General features: G+C 56.8%; 1 protein-coding gene across 1 annotated transcript in view; it reads left to right on the top strand.

The window, feature by feature from the left end:
- The window catches only part of TRPV4 (transient receptor potential cation channel subfamily V member 4), a 36,044-nt gene extending 31,586 nt beyond the window's left edge, over positions 1–4,458 (top strand). Inside the window, exons 13-16 of the mRNA XM_043557861.1 lie at positions 278–594; positions 1,614–1,741; positions 3,135–3,256; positions 3,712–4,458. Of these exons, the coding sequence (XP_043413796.1) occupies positions 278–594; positions 1,614–1,741; positions 3,135–3,256; positions 3,712–3,869 (725 nt within the window). The 3' untranslated portion in view covers positions 3,870–4,458. The remainder of the gene's footprint in view (positions 1–277; positions 595–1,613; positions 1,742–3,134; positions 3,257–3,711) is intronic.
- Positions 4,459–13,192: the final 8,734 nt, after the last annotated feature.

The raw sequence follows: 13,192 nt of genomic DNA, 5'->3' as shown, positions 1-13,192 counted from the left end.
TTGTGACAGCCACACACTGCCAGATGTCCCCTAGCGGAAAAGCGGCTCCTGGTTGAGAACCGCTGGACTAGATCCTGGGAACCTCTTCCTCGTTAGCAAGACTTTGTGGAAAGAGCAGAGGCTGTGGACCCTCGGCTTGGTTTATAGGCTGGGTAACCCTGGGCCGGCGCGCTCCCCTCACCGAGCCTCAGTTTTCCCTGCTGTCAAATGGGAATGACGCTCTGCACCTCTCAGCACGTGTCGTCACTCAGGGAATGTCATCCCGTCCCTCCCACAGCCCTGGTGTCCCTCCTGAACCCGTGCGCCAACATGAAGGTGTGCGGCGAGGACCCCACCAACTGCACGGTGCCCACGTACCCGTCCTGCCGCGACAGCGAGACCTTCAGCACCTTCCTCCTGGACCTCTTCAAGCTGACCATCGGCATGGGTGACCTGGAGATGCTGAGCAGCACCAAGTATCCCGTGGTCTTCATCATCCTGCTCGTCACTTACATCATCCTCACCTTCGTGCTACTTCTCAACATGCTCATCGCCCTCATGGGGGAGACGGTGGGCCAGGTGTCCAAGGAGAGCAAGCACATCTGGAAGCTGCAGGTGACACCCCGGGGGGGCCTCCCACCCCCACCCCCACCCCCACCCCGCCAGCCACCGCCCCCTTCCAGAACGGAGAGACCCGGCCCACTGCACCCCCTTCAGCCTTCTGCTCGGGGCCAACTGCTCGTCTCATTCTGCCTCCGCTTCCCTGTCTGTAAAATGGACGTTGTAGGCCACGGCCTACTTCCCAGAGGTACCTAATGCATTTCCAGAGGCTTCTTGCCTGACCGCCAGCAGCGGTCTCAGATTCACCTTGTGGTCCGGCTTACGGGACACATCCGGCTCCCCCGGGACCCTGAGCGAGCTCTGTTGGCACAGGATGCTCAGAGAGCGTGGGCATTTCCGCGGGGGCCCCGTGCGAAGCCCGAGGGCAGCTTCTGGCCCCCCCCCCCAGCAGCCCAAGAGATGAGGCTGGCGTGGATGTGGGCCACCCCAGCGCAGGGAGGCACCAGTATCTGTATCGGGGGGGCTTTTACCAGCCCCAGGCTTCTCTTGCTCTTTATGCACACCACTTACTCCCCCAGGCCTCAGTTTCCCCACTGGGTGTAACTCATAAAACGCAGACTGGCAGCCTGTAGACTGGGTTTGACCAGCAAAGATTTATTTACTTATTTTCTGCATTGCCATATTTAAAAACAAGTGAACGCAAAAATTTACAGTTAAGAGATAGCATGTAAAAATCCAGACTTCTGGCCTTTCTTGAAAGTTGGAAGCCTGGCAAGGCGGGCCCGCGTTCCTTTCTGGCAGTGTGCGAGGATGGGTGACAGCAGCTGTCTCCTTTACGCGGGGCGGATGCTCCCTGGTTTGCCCCGCCCTAGTGTTCCTCACCTGCCCTAGTGTTCCCAACAGCGAGTGGCGACCTTGTGAGTGCGTCTCTCATTTGTGCTCCTGCCGGGGCCCCTGTGGGTAGTGGAATGGATAACCCCGCCCACCCTGGCACCTTGAGGGCAGTAGGTGGTGGGGAGGGAAGTGGGGAGCGGGTGCTCACCAATGGCCTGCCCGCCCGTTCCTCCCTGCAGTGGGCCACCACCATTCTGGACATCGAGCGTTCCTTCCCCGTGTTCCTGAGGAAGGCCTTCCGCTCTGGCGAGATGGTGACCGTGGGCAAGAGCTCAGACGGCACCCCAGACCGCAGGTGGTGCTTCAGGTGAGGCAGGGCAGAACCATCCTGTGCAGATGGAGCCTCCTTATGCTTTCTACCCATTGCAACTTCCCAAGCCACTGAGTCCCCGATGGGCCCGAGTGGAGTTCGGTGCTGTTGGGTGATGTTGGGCCAGTCGGTTTACTTCCCAGCCTCTGTTTCTTTATCCCTGAAATGGGGAGGATGATAGCACCCCCCCCCCCCCCCGCCCAGGCCAGCCGTGCGGATCAGATGCCTTAGCACGTGAGGGAAGCCCAGCTAGCACCCCATGCGCATTGGGTTGTCCACATGGCTCCTCTGTCCCTCGCTGGGGGGACAGCAGGGACCTGCAGGCATCATCTTCTACCGACAAAACAACGGGTGCACTTCAGTGCTTCGGCAGAAAGGGGAAACTGAGGAATGAGCCTCCCGGACTTGGGCCATTACCCGGGATGCACGGGGAGAGCCACCTTCTCAGGGGAACCCCTGGGTGACTCTTTTCTTTTAAGGTGACTCTTTGTAAAGCCATTGCTGGCATAGAGCACAACCCTCCTGTTTGGGGTCAGGCAAAGCCAGCGTCCTCCTCTGTCAAGTGGGGACGATGACAGCACCCACCCCGTGGGCCAGCCAGCCGGTCCTGTTCTGTTCGGCTCCAGAGCTCAAATCCGGACTCCGATTTGTCAGCTTTGTGACCTTGCGGGAACAGCGTTCAGAAACCTCAGTTCGCTGTAAAGCGAGGGGAGTGGATGGATCTTCCTTGCTGGGTCGTAGCACGCAGAAATTGCCCGAAATATGGAGGTCGAATGAAAACAACAAAAAGTCACTTTGAAAGGGGAGAAGCGTACTGAGCCAGTTCGGGCCCAAGAGGCTGCCTCCTGCCTTTGCCGGGGAGAGAGCGTCAGGAAGGAGGGTGTCCACTGCAGATGAAGGGATAAGCACAACGGGGTGCATCCAGAGGAAGTTCAGGACGCTCTGGACCTTGAAGACATGATGCCACGTGAAAACAACCAGGCAGAGAGGGGCACACAGTGTACGATTCCATTTACATGAAATGTGCAGAATAGGGAAATCTACAGAGACAGAAAGCAGAACACGGGGTACGGGGGTTATGGGGGCCGGCGGGGCACGTAGTGGGAGTTACTGCTTCCCGGGTACAGAATTTCTGTGTGGGGTGATGGGAATATTGGAACTAGATAGCGGTGATGGTAACGCAAGCCTGGGAATATAGTTAGTCCACTGAAGTGTAGACTGAAAAAGGGATCAAAAGGCAAACGTTATGTGTATTTTACCAGAAGTTTTAGGAAAAGGAGGAGGATGTGCTGGGGGGGCTGGAGCAGGGCGGCTGCCTGGGGGCGGGGAAGGGGTGCCGTCTCGGCGGGGGCTCCCCCCCGAAACCCTTTGTCTGCTGTGGCCCCGGCAGGGTGGACGAGGTGAACTGGTCTCACTGGAACCAGAACTTGGGCATCATCAATGAGGACCCGGGCAAGAGCGAGAACTACCAGTACTATGGTTTCTCGCACACCGTGGGCCGGCTCCGGAGGGGTGAGTGCAAGCGGGCGGGGAGACTCGGGGGTGCAGAGCGGGGCGCCCTGGTCATCCTCATCCCCGATTTGCTCTGAGCTGTCCTCTCCCCTTTCTGGGACTCGCCGCTCGCATCTATAAAATGGGAGGGCATGATGGGCTGGCTGTTGCCTTCGCTGCTTGTGCATCCCTGGGATCCCCTTCCTCTACGCCGAGTGCATGAGAGGCCGCACACAGGACATGGGCCCTCAGGCATTGTGCCTTGAGCTTGAATTCTGGCTCTTCCGTTTACTGCTGTGTGTTCCCGGGCGGCGCCTTGACCTCTCTGAGCCCCAGTTTCCGTGTCTATAACGATGGGGATAAGCATATCTGCCCCTTCAGAGCACTACGGAGCGCCCGGTACACAGCAGGTGCTCGGTGTGTACGCGCACGTTCTCTGTCTACCCTCATCCTTCCCTCCGTCGTGCTCACCACAGATCGGTGGTCCTCGGTGGTGCCGCGCGTGGTGGAGCTGAACAAGAACTCAAACCCAGACGACGTGGTGGTGCCTCTGGACAACATGGGGACCCCCAGCTGCGACGGCCACCAGCAGAGTTACCCCCCCAAGTGGAGGACAGATGCCGCTCCCCTCTAGGGGCTGTGGGCGGGGCAGGGTCTCTGGCCTGCCCTCCAGCCCCATCCCCCCACCCACCTGTTTCTACTGCACCCGCATTTCAGTGGTGCCTCCCAGGGCATCCCCCACGTGCTCCCTTGACCCCCAGAGGCGAGGGCCGGGCGGAGATGAAGGGGAGGCCCCAGGACCCTCTGGTCCCCAGGCTGCCGACCCCCCTCCCCCCAGCTCTGCCTCCCCACCTGGGCCACCAGGCTCCTGGCTGCCTGTCTTACTCCCATGGAGTCACATAAGCCAATGCCAGGGCCTCTCTGTCCCAGGGGGCCCCGACACCTGCCTCTCCATTATTTATTTGCTCTGCACTCAGGAAAGTGGTGTGATCCCTGCCCCCAAATGGAACCTGGGCCGAGGCCTCAGGACCTCATTCCAGGTCACTGCTGGCCAGCCCCCAGCCCCAGCCGGCGCCCTGGGCTGCGCACAGCACCCTGCGCAGCAGCGGGGTGGCTTTGCTGTGGGGCCGGGGCCCTAGGGCGTGGGGCCGTGCCTGCGGTGTGTTCTGTAAAGGGTCTGGGATTTGTCGGTGCTCAATAAATGCGCATTCACTGATGGTGAAGATGGTAGGGATGATGGTGCGGGGGGGAGCGGTAATGGGCGTGGGGATGACAGCCACGAGGCGGGGGAGCTGAGAGATGCTGGTGGGGGCGGGGATGAGAAGGAGGAACAGTAGCAGTGACCAGGGTGGCGCGAGGGTGGCGGTTGGAAGCTGGGCTCTGGGCGGCGGCGGTAGTGTGAACCTAAGGGACGTGGGCGAGCTGGAGAGGACAGAGACTTGCAGGGAAGGGGCGAGGAGTCACGCGGGCTGAGGGGGGGGCGGCGATCATGCTGGGCGGGAGAGGAATGTTAGTAGGGGGAGAGAACGGAGGTGCAGGGAGAGTCATGTTGGCAGGAAGGAATAATGGTGCGATAGAGCAATGCCGGCAGGGGAGAGTAATGTTGGTGAGGGGAAAGTAATGGTGGAGGAGTGTAATGCTGACGGGGAAGAGTAATGTTGGTGTGGGAAAGTAATGATGAGGAAGAGGAATGTTGGTGGGAAAGAGTAACAGCGGGAGAGAAATGTTAGTTGGAAGCGTAATGTGGGTGAGAAAGAGTGATGGTGGGGAGAGAAATATTGGTGGAACGTAATATTGGGGGGAGAGTAAGATTGGTGGAAAGGGTAAGGTTGGTTGGGGAGAGTAATGTTGGTGGAGGGAGAGTAATGCAGGTGGGAAGAATAATGGCGGGCGAGAGTAATATTGGTGGAAAGTAATACTGGTGGGAGAGTACTATTGGTGGAAAGAGTAGGATTAGTTGGGGAGACTAATGTTGGAGTGAAGAGAATGATGATGGTGGTTCTTTTTTCTCTCTTTATAAGCAGGAAACCTTTCCCCGAATGACCTCCCCTCTTGTATCATTGGCCAGAATAGGGTCACGTGTCTCCTGCTTCAGCCGGCGGGAAGCAGCAGTGTCCTAAAGCAGAGGGACACTTGGAGAAAGAGTGTCCCCAGCCAGGAATCCCTCTTGCCTGGGCGGGCCCACTAGGGTCTGCTTGCTACGGGGCTTTTCCCCCCCGACGCCCAGCCGCACCCCAGCGGCTTTCTTCCATCACTTGCCAATCTCTGTAACAGAGAAAGCCTGAGGCTCAGGACCTCGGAAAGGCGGAGCTGGCACCGGGGATGGCATTGGCTTCCCCTAGCCCACGGGGACCGAGAATGGGGGACGCTTACCGCGGGAAGTTGCAAGGTTGGTACCTGTGCTAGACTGTGTCCACGGCCCCAATTCCCCACTCTTCCCTTTGTCCGTGCCTTTGCGAGATAACCTCATGGTGTTCTCCCACTGTGGGCAAAGCGTAATTTTGCATCCCCGGCTTGGCCGTGAGGTCTGTTTTCATCACCGCATGCCAGCGGACATGCCTGGGCTAGCCCCCCCGGGGAGGAGGATGGGAGGAGATCTGTGGAGCCTGGGTGAGATCAGAGGAACCCCAAAGATGCATGAGAAGAATGGGTTTTTTTATGCCGATGAGTTTTTTGTGATTTAAGCGCAAGCATTGATGTTATGGCAATAGCTAGCGGATGCAGACTGTCCACCGCGCCCCACGTTTTAGATGAGGAACCCCAGGCTCAGAGAGGTGAAGACTCTTGCCCAGGGCACCTGGCTGGGGATTTGAACCCAGGTGTTCTGTGCCCGCAGAGCCCATCCTGGAGAGAAAACACTGATCCCTGAGGGTGAGAGGTGACAAGGCCAGGTCACTTTTGCCTTGAAGACCCTGGCTGTCGCCTGCTGTCTTGGCTGAGCCCTGAGACTGTCGGCTCCCATTTAGAACCCTCTCTCTCTTTGAACATACCCCTAACTTTATTCCAACCCGGATTTCTTATTATGTGCGTGTATGTGTATTTAATAATGATAAAGCACTTGTATGTCATATTTGACAGGAGAGCTTTTTTCATCTCAAGTTCAAAGCACTACTGGGAAATAATTAGTGCTACCAGAGTCAAAAACAATGGGACCCCATCAGAAAAGACAGTCTCAGAAACTCTCAGATCTTAATTGAACAATTACCTCTTATGCCTATGAATACTTCATTATTACATGCCCTGTTATTATTAGCTGTTATTATTGTTTTAGATGAATGCTGGGGATTTTTTAAAAATCAAAAGCCATTTTCAACCACACTGTTCATCTCCCCGGAACGCACGCGTCTGACATTTCCGAATGTAATGATGCCGTAGCCGGCAGTCTCCACGCCTCGCCCAGACGACCGTGTGTTCTGATCATTTCAGTTGTTTGGACGGAGCCATTAAATACTCCAGGCCCCTGTTCCTACTGTTATCAATTTTTGGCTCCCTGGTGAAAGCATTCGCATGAGAATCAAGCACCCCCTACCTTTTATTTTCTAGGAGTTCAAAGCCACCGTGGACAATGGGGAGATCTTTGTTCGCCCAAGCTTATGAGTTGAAGAGTAGGGGTAGTGGTGGAGGCAGAGGACGGGATGGAAGGGGTGCTGGCAGCGGAGACCCAAGCCCAGGGAGGGAGAGCGGGCTCGGCATCTTCTGGTCTCGGGGGGGAATCCCAGAAAGGAGGAAGCAGGTGAACACGGAGTGTTAGGCGTTGTGCTCAGGGTTCTGCATTCACGTCTCAGGAACCATGTTTGGGAACTGACAGACAGGTGTTTGGTGCCTTTCCAGAAGTCACATGCCCTCTTCTTTCTCCACAGCACCCGTTTAGTTCAGAGTTCTTCACTCTGTTCTTCCAGTCATGGGCTCCCCTGAGCCAACCACTGTGACTCTGTTTCCCTTACTAGGGATTGGTAGAGGAATGGCCATGTGAACCAGTTCTGACCTATAAGACAGAAGTCTGCTGAAAGAAGAGGGGGCTTCTGGGAAAATAAGGGCAATCTAGGAAGACACTGTCTTCTCCTTTGCTGGGCACTCTCGGGTCTGTGATGCGATGCCTGGAACGGCAGCAGCCATTTTGTGACCATAAAGGGGTTTAGTGGAATAGAAGGATGACAAAGGGTCTTCGATGATACCGTCGAGCTGCTGAATTAACCAACCCTGGGGCCGCCCTACCTTAAGGCTTCTTATGATTGAGATGATCATTTTTCTTTCTCATTTAACAACCGAGTCAGGGTTTCTTGATACTTTGCCCAAATCAGAATACATTTTTATCACAATTTTACAGATGAAGAAAGTGAGACCCCATGAAGTGAACACCCTTGCCTAAGAACACGCAGCTTAGATGTGGTGGAGTCAGGATTTGCCCCCTCTGTCTTAGGAGGAGAACCCTTCTAGGAGGTTGGCGGGATTTTTTTTTTTTCCTTAGTGTTTTGGCCTTTCCAGAGCATGTGCACATTCCATTTCTCCATGGTAACATCTGTGATGGCTTCTAGCAGGAAAGGACAGAGGAGTTTGGGTGGAAGTGGGACTTGAATCCAGGTGCCCAGATCCAGGTGCTCAGTGACATCAGAGAGGCCCGCTTGCTCTTAGCCCCCCTCGTTTTGGGACGCATCCACTGGATCCCACACAGCAGCCTTTGGCTGGAGCGGGGTGGGACTGCGGATCCTGGAGATTGGCCACCAGGGGCCGCTGTAGTCACACCCGGGGGCCTCCTCAGAGGAGGCCAGAGGGAACTTGGAAGCAGCCAATTTAGTTGGGAAGAACCCCTAGCTGAGCTCCCCATTGGGTATGTGCCCAGGCTGTAAGACTCGGGAAGTCCCGCACCTCCCAACAACGAGAGAAGGAGAGAAGGTGGCCCAGATCTGCCTGGGGAGAGTCTACACCTAGTTGCTGTGTGCCCTCAGGCAAGTTGCCTTCCCTCTCTGAACCTCACTTTTGTCATTTTCAAAATAGGGGTACTCACTCCCACTTGTTGAATGAAGTCTTCCCCTCTCTTCTTGGGGGTCCTTTCCCCTCTTTGGGCCTAGCTCAACACGGTGGACAAAGACCAACTAGGATGTGGTGGCCCCAGAATTGAGGCCCAATGACTCCAGGCCAGGGTTGGATTCCAGCCGTTGCTCTGCCACAAATTCATTAGGAGTCTTTGTGCTGCAACCGGGGAAAACTGAGATCCGCACATCACCAGAGAGAAGGACTTACTCAGTTTCCCTAAATGCAGTACAAGAGGTAGGAGTCAGTATTTCCTGAAGTATTTGTTCTTTGGGATATTAGTGGATAGAAACAAAAACTTAGGTAATCAAAAAAGTTAGGGAGGGCACCTGGACAGCTCAGTCGGTTAAGCGTCAGACTCTTGGTTTTTGGCTCAGGTCATGATCTCACAGTTCATGAGTTCGAGCCCCGCGTTGGGCTCCACGCTGACAGTTCGAGTCTGCTTGGGATTCTCTGTCTCTGCTTCTCCCTTGCTCGCGAATGCGACTCTCTTCTCCCTCTCTCTCAAAAATAAACAGGGGCACGTGGGTGGCTCAGTCAGTTGAGCATCCAACTTCAGCTCAGGTCATGGTCTCACAGTTTGTGGGTTCGAGCCCCGCGTCGGGCCCTGTGCTGACAGCTCAGAGTCCGGAGCCTGCTTCAGAATCTGTGTCTCCCTCTCTCTCTGCCCCTCCCCTGCGCATGCTCAGTCTCTCTCTCTCTCTCTCTCAAAAATAAATAAACATTGGGGCACCTGGGTGGCGCAGTCGGTTGAGCGTCCGACTTCAGCCAGGTCACGATCTCGCGGTCCGTGAGTTTGAGCCCCGCGTCGGGCTCTGGGCTGATGGCTCAGAGCCTGGAGCCTGTTTCCGATTCTATGTCTCCCTCTCTCTCTGCCCCTCCACCGTTCATGCTTTGTCTCTCTCTGTCCCAAAAATAAATAAACGTTGGAAAAAAAAATTAAAAAAAAAAATAAATAAACATTAATAAGCATCCGACTTTGGCTCAGGTCATGATCTTGCAGTTCGTGAGTTCTAGCCCCACGTCGGGCTCTGTGCTGACAGCTCCGAGCCTGGAGTCTGCTTCGGATTCTGTGTCTTCCTCTTTCTCTGCTCCTCCCCCCCGCTCACGCTCTGTCTCTGCCTCTCAAAAATGAATACACTTAAAAAAAATTAAAAATAAACAAACATTGAAAAAAAGAACTAAAAAAAAGTTAGGGAAATGCTGGGTTAAAAGGATGGATACTTTGCCTGAAGGACTTTTCAGAGCCTTTAATATGCTAATATGATTTGGGCCTCTCCGAGGTAGAGGGAGAGGGATGCATCTGTTTTTGGACCTCTTTTTACATGGAAACGCACTTTCCAAGGTGAAAGCAGCTGGAGTAGGTGATGACAGAAATAACACACCTAACTTTGGGGGCATCTTCTCTAAAGCGGACTCTGTTCCCTAGGGGACTTGGCCACCTGTTTCCTATGTTCAACCGCACACGGTGATAATGCGGTAATACCAGTCTCTTTACAGTGGAGAAATAGGCAGCTCAGAGAGGGGTGGTCACTTGCCAAAGGCCACATGCTCATGAGGGGCAGTGTCAACCTTGGAACCAGGTCTGTCTGATCCTCTAACCGCTAGACCCCACTGCCCTCAGGCAGGTCCCTCACAGGGCCCATTTGCCCTGTCATTCTGATCACACATCACCTGGTGATATCCCGTCCTTCAGATGCCACGACCTCCTCCTTTGACAGATCTGGAATCGAGGCCACACAAGTCCCCCCAGAGTCACCTATGGAGTGGAAGAGTTACTGAAGCCAGTTTCCCGGCCTCCTCCCCTCCCGCCACCACAGTCCTAGTGAGCTGGCCGTGCTGGTGATTTAAACAGAAATCCTTCAGTCCACCCGCCCCCCTAGCTGGGCTCCACCTTCCAGGCCCGCGCAGGGGGCCGGTAGGACCACCAGGGCCCTTTAAGGGAGCCTGGGATGCGCAGGCGCAGTGGGACAGGGTGCACGTGTGGGGGCGGAGTCTCGGCGCAGCTGGAAGCCCTAGCGTAGGTGTAGGTTCGAGGTCGCTGGCTGCTGCCTGGCAAGTTCAGGGGTTGACGTGGTCTCAGGTTCCCCTCTCCAGAAGTGGGGAGGGGCTCTGAAGGCTGGCACATGGGTCCAGAAAGCACAGAGCTTCCCGGAAAGGTGAGTGTCCCCTGTACCGGACCCTCCACTGAAATATTTGCCCAGGCTCTCAGGCCCCTCACGGGCAGCTCTGGAGTCTGTAAGATGGGGTGGTCTTGTAGCCCTTGTTAATGAAGTAAGTGCTAATAATCCTCGAAGTTCCGTGCCAGCCACGTGTGGCTACCGCGTGGGACAGTTCAGCTCTCAGGGGTGTGAGCCCACAGCAGGAGGAGGAGCCTGGGGTCGCCAGGAGGGGCTTGGAGACAGGGAAGGGCTTGCACAAGCTCTGGTTGGGGAGGGGGGGGCAGACAGAGGGCAGATTGTCCCCTCTGCCCCTTCACCCAGCACCACACCCTGCAGCCGGCAGTGGGGGCCCCAAGGCTGGACCTTTGTGCTGGAGCCCAGGGGGCCACATCTGGGGCTTGGTGGTAGTTTATTGTTCTCCGCAAAGCGCGGCAGGTCAGAGGTCAGACTCTGAATCAGACAGGCCTGGGGTCGATCCCAGCCGCTTCGCCCTCCTCCGGCCTCAGCTGACGCTGGGCAAAGCGATTGCCCTCCCTGGGGGTGTCACTAGCCTCACCTGGGACACTGGGACGTGCACCTGTATCGTGGTGAATGGTCGTGGCGACTAACACCGTTTAGCACCGAGCCTGGTGACTAGTGTGCCTGGGGTGACTGTGGGCCCTTGGTGATTGTAGCGTTGATGGTAACGTCGTGGTCGCCTGCACTGCGAGGCCATGATATAAAGGGCAGGGCTGCGACATGTCAGCATGGTGATTCTGGAAGGCTCTTCGCGCTCAGCTAGTTCAGCTCCTGGGAAGAAGGAGCCTGGCCAAGGCGCCGGGGGAAGCCGGTGCTAGGGCAGGGCCAGAACCCCAGCCGGACCCTGGGGCCGGCCCCAGTCTGTCTGTGCCACGTGCCCCCACCGCCCACGGCGCAGGCCCCGCCCCACAAAGGTGGAGCCTTTCCCGGATAGGAGGCGGGTCCTCAATCTGCAATTCCAGCATCTCCAAATGCAGGGACCTGGCTCGGCCTGTGGCTCCAGGCTTGCCTCCGTGTGCTCCCCTGATGCCCCTGGCCGTGGGCCCAGGACGTGGGGACCTGGGCTACCGGGAGAGCACATCACGTTGGTGCGGAGGCGGCCCCTGGGAACAGCTGAGCCACAGGCCAACACCCAGCCCTGAATCTAGCCCTAGACCCTGTCCCTCTGCCCCTCTCCAAGTTCCAGAACGGTGCTTTCGTGTTCTTGAATTCCCTCGCTGGTCCAGGGTCACTCGGAGGAGCAAAGCTCCGACTCCAGCCTGCTTCTAGCTCCCTCCAGAGGCTGGGCCTTCTGGGCTGCCCACCTCCAGGGACCTCCCGGGCACTGCGCGGCCCCAGGCGGGCTGCAGCTCTGCGTGAGGGCGGAGGCTGCCCGAGCCCGAGTGCGGGGCCTGACGCTCCCCTCCTGTCGGTCCGCCAGGCCATCCTCAGGTTCTGCGTTCTCATCCCGTAAGATGGGGATGACTTTGTTGCATACGTACCTGATGCAGCTGCTGTGAGACTCCCATTTCGGGAGGTCAGAAGAGCTCTTTGTCAACTGCTCTTTGCTTCCCACTTATGCTCACCCCCAGCGGCCTGCCTGGCAGTACTTTCTCAGCTTGTCACCAGCAGGACCCCGGGGCTGCTCCCCAGGGCGTGACAGTGATGTGCGGAAGGGCCTGGGTCCCGCCCTGGCGCCCAGGTGGGGCTCCGAGCATGGGAAGGGAGGCCTGCATCAAACGAACTGGGGGTGGGGCTCCTGGGGGCTCAGTCAGTTAAGCGTCCCACTTGGGCTCAGGTCATGATCTCATGGTTCATGGGTTCAGGCCCTGTGTCGGCTCTCTGCTGTCAGCACACAGCCCGCTTCACAAACTCTGTCCCTCTATCTGCCTCTCCCCTGCTTGCTCTGCCTCTCAAAAATAAATAAGCTTAAAAAAAATAATTTAAAAACTTAAAAAGAAATAACAACAAAAACAAACTGGGGGCTCCCCAGGTCCCCCAGGCTAGATGGCGGGCTCCCCTGCCTGGGGAGAGGGCAGAGACAGGATGTGAAAAAGAGTCCATGCTGTGGGATCCAGACCCCAACTTTTCAGAATTGCTGTGTGACCTTAGGCAGGTCACCTAACATCTCTGAGCCTCGGTTTCTTCCTCTCAGACACCTACTACCTTGCAAGGATGTGGCGAGGCTCCAGTGAGATACAGTGTGTATGAACACGCCCAGCACAAAGTTAGGTGCCTGATGAATGCCAAGTGTCCCGGGGTGGGGGAGTCTGTAGATCTCCAGGCGCCGGGGCCTGGAGTGGGTGTGTGCCGGGGCTGGAGAAGGTCACTGCCACAGCCACTTTGGCCTGCGCACGGCCATACTGCCCCGTGGACGCTTGGAGCGGGTCAGGCACAGGGGAAAAGCTGGGAAGGCATCTCGTGACGCAGGGAGACACCATCCCCAGACCACCTCGGCACCATTCAGGGAACGAGCCAAGGGGCCCGGGCTTGGTTCTGTCTCAGCCGCTCTGTAGACCGGTCGCCGGCCACGACCCAGCGGCCTTCCGCCTGTGTGCGGACATGTAAACGGGGTAAATGACGGTGTCTACCTTGAAAGAGCTGGAAAAGGAAATGAAACACTGAATGCAGAGTGGCCGGCGGGTGCCAGGAGGTTCCTGGCCTGCTTCCTCAGGGCTCCAAGCCCGGTCGGCAGCGGGGGAGACAGCCCGTTTTACTCCTGAGGGAGGGAGGGAGGGAGGAGAGAACAAAACAATTCCACAGCTGA

Source organism: Prionailurus bengalensis, chromosome D3, assembly GCF_016509475.1.
Source record: "Prionailurus bengalensis isolate Pbe53 chromosome D3, Fcat_Pben_1.1_paternal_pri, whole genome shotgun sequence".
Lineage (NCBI taxonomy): Eukaryota > Metazoa > Chordata > Mammalia > Carnivora > Felidae > Prionailurus > Prionailurus bengalensis.
This window is presented reverse-complemented; position numbering and strand designations above follow the sequence as displayed.